General features: G+C 42.7%; 1 protein-coding gene across 2 annotated transcripts in view; it reads right to left on the minus strand.

The window, feature by feature from the left end:
- TNPO1 (transportin 1) overlaps positions 1–12,540 on the minus strand; it is a 54,329-nt gene extending 41,789 nt beyond the window's left edge. For both annotated transcript variants that reach the window (XR_012584844.1, XM_074569098.1), the window contains exons 1-3: positions 12,349–12,540; positions 12,019–12,132; positions 8,101–8,176 (exon numbers count right to left, since the gene is read on the minus strand). Coding sequence is in view for 1 of the 2 variants with exons in the window: in XM_074569098.1 (XP_074425199.1) it covers positions 8,101–8,176; positions 12,019–12,123 (181 nt within the window). In the remaining variant the exon portion in view is untranslated. The remainder of the gene's footprint in view (positions 1–8,100; positions 8,177–12,018; positions 12,133–12,348) is intronic.
- Positions 12,541–12,944: the final 404 nt, after the last annotated feature.

Genomic DNA, 12,944 nt, shown 5'->3' on the forward strand with positions numbered 1-12,944 from the left:
GACTTCTAAGTAACCTTAAGTATAAGGCTTTTAGCTTAAACTGGTATGGTTTACTATCATGTCAGAAGTAGGACTGACAGTATTTCAAAACATTCAGTGTACCTGAATACATAAATGACCTTGAAATGTAGGGCTGGTCTGAAATTAATCAGTGCTCAATTGACTCATGTGAGTCATGGAAAATAATTTGACACACACAACTGCCTAAGCTTTGGAAGGTCTGTAAGACACCAAAACAGAACTAGAAATGTTCCACTGATGCTCAGTGGTGCATATTCAATGAATAATAAGTAGAAACAGCCATGCTTCTGAAGATGATGTTGTAAATAAAATCAAGCTGTGGACAATATGGGAAGGGTGTTGAATTGCTGACCAACAATTAGCTTGTTGGTTTCTGCATTCTAACTAACAATGACCAAAGGTCAATCACAATGGCAAAATTTGTACATCCCTACAGGCTTGCAGAAACACAAAAAATTTAAAGAACTAATCCTCTGGTTTCACTCCTACTTTTAGTTTCTGTATCATGTCCCCACAAACTTGTCTCAGCACTTTTCCTCTCTAATGCCATTTTATGTACCACTCCTGATCCTGCAGTTAGATCCTACAGTGCTAGAATTCTATCAAGATCAAAATAATCCTTAATAAGAAATGGAGATTTGGTGCGATAAGAGTATGATTCACTACAGTATCACGAAGTATGTAACAAAAGCAGTGTATTGTTGCAGTTTGAGAACACCTAAAAAGTAATGTCATCTCTCTTTGGTGTTTATTTGTTGAGGGGGAGGGGGTGGAAGTACCTTTGCACTAAGTCAATCGCATACAGAAAGAAGTGATGAGCTTCCCAATGGAAGTTGCTTAGACAGCATTTGGCAACAAATTAATTAGGATTTAAGGTCATTAATCTATCTGAAGAAATGACTTGGTCAGATGAATAAACATTTTGTCACTCTCTGAATATATAAAAAGTGAATCTTATATATTAAAACAGGACAATCTGTCATATGATTAGTTGTTGGAACGCAAGGATTAATTGGCTGAGTAAAATGAGTCTGGGTTACTAAACTGAGTAATTCAGAATACCGTTCAAACTGCTAAGTACCTGGAAGCACAAAATACAGGACACTCACCAACACTGGCATTGTATAGGGTGCTGTGCATTAAGTTTTGACTGCATCTCCTTCTGTCTATATCCTGTAGGTATAGCTTAACGGAAAGTTGTATAGGTCTTGTTTTAAAGCCGGACTACTTTGTTTCTCTAATGCCCTTCCTTGCTAGTATACCCTTCCCCTATAATGCCCAATTATTCAAGACAGAACCTTCTCACTTTTATTTCCTAACCCTGCACTCAAGTATGTTTCCTATATTATTTTTTTTCCATTCTCGCAGACTTTTATGAACACTATAATCATATTTTCAATTAGCAATATTCATTTCCACCCCGTGAATTGCAGAATGGAGTTTTGGCACTAGTGGAGGTGTTCTTCCTAAGTAGCTGTGCATTTAGCTACAATAATAAAATAAAGACCATGGACCTGCTTTTAATTCAATATGCCTTTATACAATTTCATCTTTTATTATTATTGTTTTAGAAACTTAATTTTTTTCTAGTATTTGAGTACACAAGAATTCTTCCTAGGAACAAAGTGACTGATCCTCTGCTACTCAAGAGTACCAGTGAAAATGAGACTATATCTAAGAAGCTTTGAAGTGTGACCACGCTGGTCTTCCTTGTCATTTGAAATTCACCTCCAATCTCTTCAATTTCTATCTATGACTTCATCAGCCTTTCTTTGGAGAGGGAATTACACCTCAGATCATCAGTAAATCTACTGATTTGAAGAAGAACATCCATCCCTTGAAGTTATGTAAATGCTTTTTCCTTGGAATTACCAAAATAAAAACTTTTACTATTGAAACTGTACTTGCTTGAATAGCCAGTGTGTGCCACTTCAGATGAAGCAAAAACCTCACTAGGAAGGAATGGCGTTGCCTGGTCCAGTGCTGCAGAGCTAAGCTGTTATAAGCTGCCTATACTGAGCTAAATGCAGACTGCAGTCATTATTGGTACTTAACAACTCTGTCATGGCACTGTTGCACCTGAATACTTTTTGAAAGCAGAAGGCACGGCTGAGTAAAATCTTCACGTGGTTCTGAAGAGTGAGAATTATGTCATTACAGAAGGAGAAGCAAGGATTTTAAAATGCTTTGCTAAAGCAGTAGTAATGCTTAGCCAGTTATTGATATTAGCATCAAACTGTGGGATCAAGATGTGTTTTTATACGGCTCTTTAGATTGCTTTCAGTAAAGACACTCAATTCTGGAGCTGACCAAAAATACCGTGAGTTCCATTATTGGTGGTATTGAAAACTATTTGGGGTTTTTTTTCTGGATTACACTTCCTTTTGGCATTAAAGGAAAGGTGTTTTCACTTGCACATGAGAAGTGGTAATGGGCGTTTGTCTAAAGGCTAGATTTGGCTTCATGAAAGTGGTCAGCTAACCAACTGCACTTATCCCACCACTGCAACATAACAAGCGCCCTGAAACTGTTTTATCATCCTAATGCCTGACAGCAAGTGTGGTTTCCGAAAATCTAGAAAGAGGAGGTGATGTTGCTTCCTAGGAGCCACCACAGCCTAAATCTGACACCAGCATGTAACCTCAGGAGCAGGAGGCACCATTTTTTCAGGTAGGAGGCACTTCAGAACTACATTCAGCTTGTAAGACACACTAAGGAAAGGCTTCAAATAGCTGGCTAAATACCTCCAACTTACTCCAGAAAAAGTCACATTTGTTGTGAAGCTAAAACAGGCCTTACCCAAGACTACCTGAATTTCAGAAAAAGGCATAGCAAACAAAATCGAAAGTTTGAAAACCTTAAGAATCAAGGGAAAGCCTGAAAAATTCTGTCCTTGCTCCACAAGCAACTTGAGAGAAAATATATTCCAAGACTCACCTCCCAAATGCTTACAGTAAACCGCACTTTTGAAGAACCTAAACCAATGCATTTAAGTGATGATGAAGTTAATGAATGCACCAGGCTAGTCAACAGGCCAAAACACTCCAAAGCTGCCTGGGAGGACTTCCAGCAACGTACCTTCCATCAAGGACCTTCTTCCATGTTAATGTTCCATGTCAAAGCAAGGTACTCTGAGTGACTAAGTCATCACATGAACAAGATCAAAAGTTGCAGACACGGCTCCATCTTCAAATGGTTTAAAAAATCCAAAGCATTTTGGAAATAAACTTAAAAGACCATCCTTAAAGCCCATGACAAAGGCAACACTAAAGCAGCATTCTCGATCCCAGCTCACTCGCCTTCAGACTAAAGTTCATCTCAAGGATTCTGATCCTTGACTGCGATAGCCTTACACCAGGCCATGATCAGTTCACTGAGATAATGCTCTGTTGAGACCAAAGATTAGAGTTCCCACATTAGGACAGGGTGAAGTCAGTCACTAAAACACAATGCAAGACCAGAATCAAAAGGCTTTGTATAGCTGCAACAAGATAGATAGCTTTCTGCTGGCTCGTATAGCCGTAGTTATCAGGACCATCATGCATTTGTCTCAGTATTTTCCCATTAGTCTAAGTCCTGCCAAGAGACCAGCAGACACAGGAGAGGGAGACAAATGCAAAACTTCACAGAAACTGTGCACAAACTAACCATGTCCTCTGTCTCTTGTCTTAAGAAGGTGTCCTGATTTCACTTCCTAGTGGTTCCTGTGTTTTCAGATTCGTTATGAAAGTAATGTCAATAATGCTTATTGTTGTAGTTGTTGATAAGTGATGTTTATACTAGTCAAGGAATTTTTTCAGTTTCCCATAGAAGTTGGGAGGCAGCATAGACAGAAGAGTGGAACAGCCAATGAAATATATTCTGTATCACAGACATCATGCTCAGTATATAAATGGGGGTTGGCTGGGAGAGGAATCAATGGTCTCTGCTCAGGTCCGATTTACTGGGCAGTGAGAGTGATTGGTATGTTCTTTTACCATTATTATTACTGTTATTTTCCTTTTCCTTTATTGTTCTATTAAACTGTCTTTATCTCCACCCCTTTTTTACCCCTCTTTCCCCTCCTCTTCTTCCTACCCTTCTGGGGAGGGGAGAAAGGGGAAGGCAAGTGAGAGGCTGTGTGGTCCTAGTTACTGGCTGGGGTTAAACCATGACAGAAGGATAAGAGGTATAGCTGAGAAAAGACTTGTGTGTTTTGGGATGGACAGCCTGAATCTTAACTAGAATAGATATCATATCAGTAGTTCTGTTCTTCTTTCATCACATCAAGAGGCATTAGGTATGCCAAATCTTACCCAAGAAGCAGTAAGATTTGACACCACTTCTGCTCTTGCAATTTTTATACAAAATGTCCACTAACATGAAGGTGACATTAGACCAAGTAGAATGCCTCACGTTAATTCTGACCCTATATAAAAACAGCTTCCTTTTTTTCACTCAAAGGTGTGAGCAATCAGAGTGAAAGAATGGATACATGCAGAAACATAGCAGGAAGAGTCTGTAGAGATTACAAAGTCTCAATTTAGTTTCTCCTTACACAGAGAAACGTTACCAGAAAGCAACACAGTAGTCTTTGCTGATGCAAGTAGGCCATGTCATCTCACAGTATGCTGATACGACCTTGCATCAACAAAACATTGTGGCAGGACTATGACTTAGTCATCACGCCCAATGCTCCCTAACTGACTTTACTGATTTTTTTTTTTTTTTTTTTTTTTTTTTTTTTTTTTTTTTTTTTACAAACATTAGAGAGTATTCTTGGTGAATACAATGGACATTATCTTTTGATAATTTAGCACAAGCCAGATCCACCTCTCATTCACAAAATTCAGGATGCTGTATGAGATACAGCATGGTGTAATTCCAGGTTAAAAATAATATGAAGAAAACACCTGGGAACTGACAAAGTTGTCCTACAAAACGACACGACAGATGGATTAAGAGGGATGCCGTTTTTGTCAGTATGTGTTAGATGGGGGGAAAAAAGAAATCTTAAAAACATTTATTGAAAGAAGGTATAAACAAAGCAAGGCTTTGATACATATAATTTTGGGAATTTTATCATTATGGTCAGAAAGGTCCAAAAAAAAAACCAAACTTAGAACTTCTGCTTACAGTATGAATTGTCCATATGAAGACACCTAGAGGTCCTTCCTCTGACCTGCCTCATGCTTCAGATGCCTCGTTAGACAACTGCCTCAGTGTACCTTAACTTGAGGCTAGGACTGGCCCCGGCAAGACAGCAATGAGGCTGAAGTTAGGACAACACTTTCCTCATATTTTACTTCAAGGGAACAGACTTGAACTAAGGAAGCAAAAATGCGAACAAAGATAGGAAGATTTAGATGCGTGACCTGGAACAAAGAAGGGAAGCTGCAGGTAAGAGAAGAAAGTAACAACAGAGGCAAAGCTGATACTCCCTTGTGGCACTGGACTGTTTCAGTCAATCACACATAAAATACAGAAAGTGATCTGAGAAGCAGCAGCAGCATGCACACACTCCAGAAAACAACTCATTAACAGAATATAGAAGCCTACAGGATTCTGAGCTCAGCTCAGGGGACACCAGAAAAAAACCCAAACAACCAAACACACAAAAAAACCCCAACCACAAAATCAACACTAAGGCAGGGCAGTTCAACGTTATCTGCAAGGTTTTATACCTGCCAAACCAAGAAGGTACAGCTACACTAACTGAGCATATGAGTAATATTTTTATTTACAGGTACATTAGTAAAACCAAGCTTCTTTAATTCAAATATTTTGCAGTTAATCTGGACCCCATCTTGCCCAACTAAGGAAGATCTGAGCACCATGCCTCCTGGGAAGTACATTCTACAGATCTATATGTCAAACTTTAATGGCTTGGGATCATATTTTATTCCATCAACCTGCCTACTGTCTGACTTCCAGGACTGAATGCTGTTTCCTTGACATTTTTTATATTCTGTGATATTTGTAACATTGGCATTCATCCAGATTCACAACACTATCTTTAGACATGCACACTAGTTAAAAGACAAAACGAAAAAATTAAAGAAGTGCTTAAAGCTAGGACATGTATATGCCATAGCTGCAAGCCAGGCCATGTATTTTCACTGATGAAATGGTAGCAAGGCAACACCTGTTTCCAAGAAGACCCAATCTTAACAAGCTTTGACAGCTTGACAAGGCCCATAGAATTTAAAAACAAAAACAAGAAAACCACCACAATAGACCGAAAAGCAGCAAGTCACAAGCATTCAGACACAGAAGCCTGATGGAGCTAACACTGGAGGGAAAAAGATGTTATACTTTTTGCAACTGAACAGCAATACCTCTGGTGCTAAAACAAAGCAAATTTCCTACACATAAGGTTTAACTAAGTATCTTAGAGGCAGGCCTCAGTGAAACAGCTTTACAAGCAAAGTTGTTTGCTTGCAACGTTATTTGCCTGCAGAGGTGTAAAACTCAGGCCAAATATAATTTGGTACAACCTCCCCTACAGCAAAACAAAGCTATTTAAGATGCATTTCAACCAACCATTACAGAATTCCCACATTAGGTTACAGGAGCTGTAACCTAAATGTACGCTTCAGCACAGTTTCTTCAGCAGTGGTTTCAACAGTGGCAAAAACCAAAAATCAAAGGTTAGTCTCATCTGCTATCAAACCAAGCTCTTTTTCTCATGCACTATTGAAACACCTTAATTTTAATTGAATAAGCTGTCAGTGATGTTGGAAGCTTGTTATCATAGCTCCTTCTGCTGGGATAATATGGCCATAACAAAAGCGTCAGCTTCCAACAGTATGAATGTCTATGCTTTGGTCCATGGCATAAGGCATGCTAGTTCTTTCCTCTAGCCAAGAAACTTGGTAAGGCTGTAGGACAGACCGTCAACAGAACCTTCTTCAGGAGAAGAAAGGAAAGAATGCTTTCCCCAGCTGTACTGAATACAGTTATCTACCTAATGAGTCCATCACATTTCCCCCTACTGGTCCAAAAGAGGATGCAAGAGTATTGTAGCTGCTGAATAGCAGTTCTAATAAGTGTCTTGTCTTTGCTTATGCAGGACTGAGGAGGGATGATGGAGGGTTGTTGGCTCGATTCAAAGCAAATCCAACCAAGTCCTGTCTGTTGCCCCTCATTAGACCTACCCAAGCAAGGTAACGGGATATTTAGAACTTGAAAGATACCATGAAAAGCACCAACACCGGACTCAGTTATGGCACTCTCAATATTCTGCAAGTTTCCTGAACTAAAAAAGCAAAGTTAAACTATAGCTGCTTTGAACAAAAGATTATGACTCTAAAAGTGTCACTGATGCATGACAAGAGCACCTCTTGAAGCAACAGCTGCTTCTAAGCAGTCTCACAAAAGAGTTGATGTACCCATGAGAGGTATCAGTGCAGTGAGATCCAAAACACCTCTTCTTAGAAGTTAACTTGCCACTTCTCCCCAACTTGCTTGCCCCCTCAACCTTCCAGATCCTTTTCTTTTTTTTCCCCCTCAGATAAAACAGCTTTATACAACCACTTTGCCATAGTTCACATCTCCTACTCTTCATCCAATTCCAAACGTGATGTGTCTAAACATTAAGAGGGTAAAAGAAGACTACGCTATAATCTAAGGAGATGTTAGGAAGATTCCTGGCTGATTCAGGTCTTGAAAGCTTGCTCTCTCTCTCTCTCTCAAACTTGACATAATCCCCCAAGGCCTTACAGATAATCAGGAGACTTCTTACACGGAACACACAAAAACATTGGGATATACTCCAGCATTCAAATACGAAAATATACTTTTTTCTCCTGTTTCTTTCCTCCCAAAGTAAACTGACGTCACAACCAAAACACTAGCTAAAAGTTAGGATAAATGTTCTTGTTGATTCTTTGAATGTTACAGGGCCACATATAAGTAAATTTTAATTCATAGGGAAAAAAAGCAAGCATCCAGAAACCCAGAGGTGAAACACTACAAGGCAGAAAAAGCACTGGTAGCAGGACACTAAGGAAGAAAAACAACAGAAAGCAATCCAAACACATTAAATAAAAGGACAAAAGAAAAAAGTAGAATAAAACAGTCAATATCTCGAGAACTTACCTTCAGACTTCAACTTCGTAAGAACAAAAATCAGGTAGTTGTTGAAATCTGGATACTGATTGAGTTGTTCTAGTTTCTAAAGAGAGAAACTGTTAAGGAAAGTTGAATCTTCACACACAGCATTTATAGCTTTCTGCATACAAAGATTGTTAAATGAGTTACGTATTGCTGTGTCACTTCAACCAGCTGTGACTATCAGCTCACAGTATATGGAGTATAAACAATCTAAAAACACTTTCTGTAATTTTCTTACTGAAGCAATAGCTTTTAGTTATGGGGAAATCTGAAAAAAAAATAATAATTCAGGGACAGACACAGAAATTAATAGATCCTTAAAAATATCTGTAAAGCCCCCCAAAAAGCTTCCTCTGTACAGTTTTAGATTTCAATATGTACACTTACTAGCCTGCCAAACCTAAGGAATCAACTGAGATACAATCCCCTAATACATCTTTTTGTCCCCCTCTACAATAAAAGCATTTCAGCATTAAAATACAACAGCTATGATTTTGATAAGCTACTCATTTTAATTTTAGACATATACTTCTTTAGGATAACTAGCCACAGCCTGAGCTTTCAGCAATGAGAATCTGTTTAATTGTAAATGCACAGATAGTTATACCAAGAAGTTCATACTTATCCACAATCTCGTTAAGAAAAAAAAAATCCAAAATCCAAACCAACAAAATGCTCCTTAACTGCAGGAAGAATGATTATATTTCTGAAGAGCTGTGAAGGTACATAGCTGTCTTTCCCAAAATTTGTCACTACTCTGCCTCACATTTCCCAGTATTCTGCCACTGCTTGGCTAGAGCAGTGATAGCTGTCTTTCCCAAAATTTGTCACTACTTCTGCCTCGCATTTCCCAGTATTCTGCCACTGCTTGGCTAGAGCACTGATCTGGCATTCTTCTTGTATCCTGTTCTCACACCCTGGTACTAATAGCTATTCTGTTCAACAATAATATTTCAAGTCAGTGCCGTATCACCTCTAAATTACTAAACCTACTAGATATCATCAGTATGGCAACCAAACAAGACATTTAACAAAAATTGATTTTTAAAAGATGTAAGATTATTTGCTCCATAAGCATTTACTTTACTTTCTGTTTAGCTAAATCTCTAAACATTCAAAGTAGCTAAACCTCAGCCAAATACATGTATGTTAGGACTTGATGGCCCAGTTAAGTCCCTTTCAGTTCTAAAGGATCCATTTCCTTCCAATGACCAACAGCCAGTGTCTCAATCACAAACTCCAGAAACTTCATTTTTAGATACTTAGGCTGCTTGCACCAAGTAGTAACTTTGCTAGAGAAGCCTGCCCTCTTTCCACCGAATAAGAGAGTAAAGCGTACTTATCACAGCCCCAAGCTCCTTTGCTGTGAAACACACAGCAGATGAAATGCAAACAGGAGGATGGTCAAGGCAAGTGAAAATAATATAGAACACTCTACGTGGCCCCTGGAAATGAAAAACCAAGCAAAAGAGCTCTTTCAGGAACAGCCAAGAAGTAGGGTAGCACATTTTGAAATTTTTTTCTTCTTCTCCAAGCTTCAGAAACATAACCACCAAAACAGACAGCTGAACATTACTAACAACTATGAATTCCAACTGATTGAGTAGGAAGCAGCAGCAGAAGTGAGCAGAAAGAATAGAAAGAGCAGTATTTAGTAGAACTGTAATAGCAAAACACTTAATTGGTCTAGGAATCAAAGAAAAGCTTACAGGCCATATTTTTTTAGCAACTTCTTCACTCACTGTAACTTTTTTTTACTCCAAGAAACATCTAATATCTTTGTTTGAAAAATATCTGAAGCCTTATCAATTCATAACTTTGCTAACAAAGAGTTTTGGCTAACCTATTCCTCACTTTGTTATATTTGAGTTCTAAGCACCCAAATGCACCAAAACAGCGTCATAAAGAAAGAGCATAAGAGGATCAACACACTGATAATCTTGCAAAAGATTACGGACTGAGAGTACTTTAAATTTAAAAGCATTATCACCACCCTGCTTGGACATACTACTAAGTAGCATTCTACAATACAAAAACCATCACAAGGTGTTGTGGAAACAGCCTCAAAGAACACACATATATATACACATGCTTTTTTTTTTTTAAATTATAGGACATGGCTTGTCAAGTTGTATTAGAACATTTTCTTAAACTGATGTATAATACAATGGTAAAAATGTGCCACTTCTCTAACCTTTACTGGCCAACACATAGGGCCTTCTTGAAAGTACAGGTACCTCAGCACAGAGGGGAGTTACCACTACCATTGAAAAGGAATTTCAAACATCAGTTAACAGCACTTTTGTTCAACCATTTTCCACTCATCTTCAAGACAGACAGCATCTGCCCATCCTGCAGGTACACTGCTGTTTTTCAATAAACAAACCAGATGCTATTAAGTTATTTGAAGCTGACCTTTAAAATGTAATTTTACATTAAAGCTACACTATAAACACTGTTGCTATAAACATTTTTGTATTTTAAATACTAAAGAGTTTAAGTTTGGGGCATTATCAGAACACTTTACTAAGTCAGACGCTTCTGTTCAGGATTTTTCAAGGGAAGCAATAGCATCTTAAAAACATGAAGCATAGCTGCAAGATTAACAGGAAAGCTACCTTCACCTTTCAGAAAAGAGCAGAAGCCTTCCTAAGCTTGACTGCATCTGTTATGAAAACCTAGAAGTGGAGCAAATCTGGCTTCAAGCTAAACTCTTAAAATAATGTAAATATATATATACACACACATATATATGTTCTTGCCTACTTAAGTAAATTCTGTTGCCTTCTGTGAAGGCCTTCAAGCAAATCCCTTTAATAAAAAGGGATCAAAATGATAAACTCACATTATTCATAAAATTTCAGGACTTCTAGATATTTTAAAGCACTTACACGGATAGCTCAAGGAGCAGGAGGCAGCGGATGAAGGCTTTATTTTTCAAGACCTATGCTTCTATTACTCTTAATTTAAAATTTTACTCTCAATCTTTCTTCCTTAAAACCTTGGTTTTAAGGTCTCTCTTGCTACAATCAAGAGAGACTTAGGAGGGTAAAAACCCCAACAATCCACACCACTATCACCAAATACACTGCAAAGCAGCAAAGAAGTCACATACAACAGATTTCTCCCTTTCCGTCAGTTTTATCGAGTCTAACGAGCAGTATTTCAGGCTCAGGCTTCTGGGCAAGCAGAAGCAGCCTCACAACGTAGCACGATGCGCAATGTCGGAGACAGCAGGCCAACGAGGGCGCGCAGCCAGCGGCTCCCCCCCACCAGCTATGGCTTTCGCCTCGAATCCCGGCGCCGGAGTACCACGGGAGGTCCCCGCCTCGCCGCAGGGGCGAGGGGCAGCCCGAGCCGCGCCGCCCGCCCAGCCCAGCAGTCCGCAGGGCACCCCGGCCCCCACGGCGGCATCCGTCGGGGCGAGGGCGGTCATCCCGCCCCGCCGCGGCTGGGGGCTGGGCGCTGGCGGCGGCCGAGCGCGGGGGAACCCGGGAAAGCGGCAGATACCGTCCGAGCCGAGCCGCGCCAGAGCCGGGGCTTTAATAAGAGAAGAAAAAAAAATAAAACCAACCCACAACCAACCCGACCCTTGGCTCCGGGTTCGCAACAGGTGCCGGGGCCCCCGCCGGAGGAAGGCGGCCCGCGGCCCACAGGCCGCCTCGGCGGTTCAAACGCCGCGCCAGGGCCGCCCGCTCCGACGAAGGCTCGGCCCACCGGGCTGCGGCGGCTCCCCGGGCAGGCCCGGCCGCCGCCGCCGCCGCCTGCCGCAGCACCGGCCTGCTGCCGCGCAGGCCGCGCTCCCCCCGCCCGCCGCCCCCGGCCTCTCCAGCGCCCGCCCGGGCCGCTGCGGCCCCACTCCGCCCGCCCCGCCCGCGCGGCGCAGGCCTTGGCCAAGGATACTTGTTGCACGGCTCTCTGCGTGGTGGTGTCCGGGGACTGTGACTCCTTGAGCAGCTGCAGGATCTGCTGAAGCCCTTGCTCATCGGGCTTCCACTCGTACTCCATCTTGGCTCGCTGGAAAACACCAGACAACGGGCGGCCGCGCTTAGCGGCGCGGCAGGGCCCAGCCCGGGGGAGGCGGAAAGGGAGGGAGGGAGGAAGGAAGGCCGGAGGGAGGGAGGGGGCACCGCGTCGCCCGGCCTCTTGCCCCCGCAGCGCGCACCCCGCTGAGCACTGCACTGCGCCGCGGCGCAGCCCACCAACCGCCCGGCCCCGAGGGACGATACCGACCTGCTCCCGCCGCCGCCCGCTGCGCTCCCCGCCGAGCAGACTGAGTCACGGCGAATTTGTAATCCGGCCCGAAGAGCCGCCTGGCGTCCTCCTGGGTCCTAGCGCCGGGCACGCCTCCGCCCGCCCCGGCCGCTTCGGGCCCGCCGGCGCCGCCGTCAGCCTTTCCCCGGTGCGTCCCACACCGTCAGGAGCCTGCGGGCGACAAAAGGCGGGGGGGTCTCAATCCCGGCGGCGGCAAACGGGGCGCCTCCGCCACCCACCTGAGAACAGAGAGGAACCTCCAGCGGCCGCAGCAGGGCTGGGGAGCGAAGCGGCGCCCCGGCCTCCCGAGAGAGCCGCGGCTGCTTTCCCGCAGTGCCGGGCACCCGCGGGGAAGCTGCTGCCCGCGGGGGAGAAGCGGGGCCGGGAAGGCAGAGGCAGGAGCCGTGACCGCAGGACCGCCGGCTGTGTTTCTACGGGATATGGCTGGGCAGAAATGATAAGTCCTCAGTTCCAGGTGTGAAAAAGGAATAGGACCAGCTATGCGGGGGGGTGGTGGTGGTGGGGTGGTGGTGGCTGTGTCTGTCTGTGTCTGACTACCTCGTGTATCTTATCCT

The sequence above is a fragment of the Larus michahellis genome, chromosome Z, assembly GCF_964199755.1.
Source record: "Larus michahellis chromosome Z, bLarMic1.1, whole genome shotgun sequence".
Classification (NCBI taxonomy): Eukaryota; Metazoa; Chordata; class Aves; order Charadriiformes; family Laridae; genus Larus; species Larus michahellis.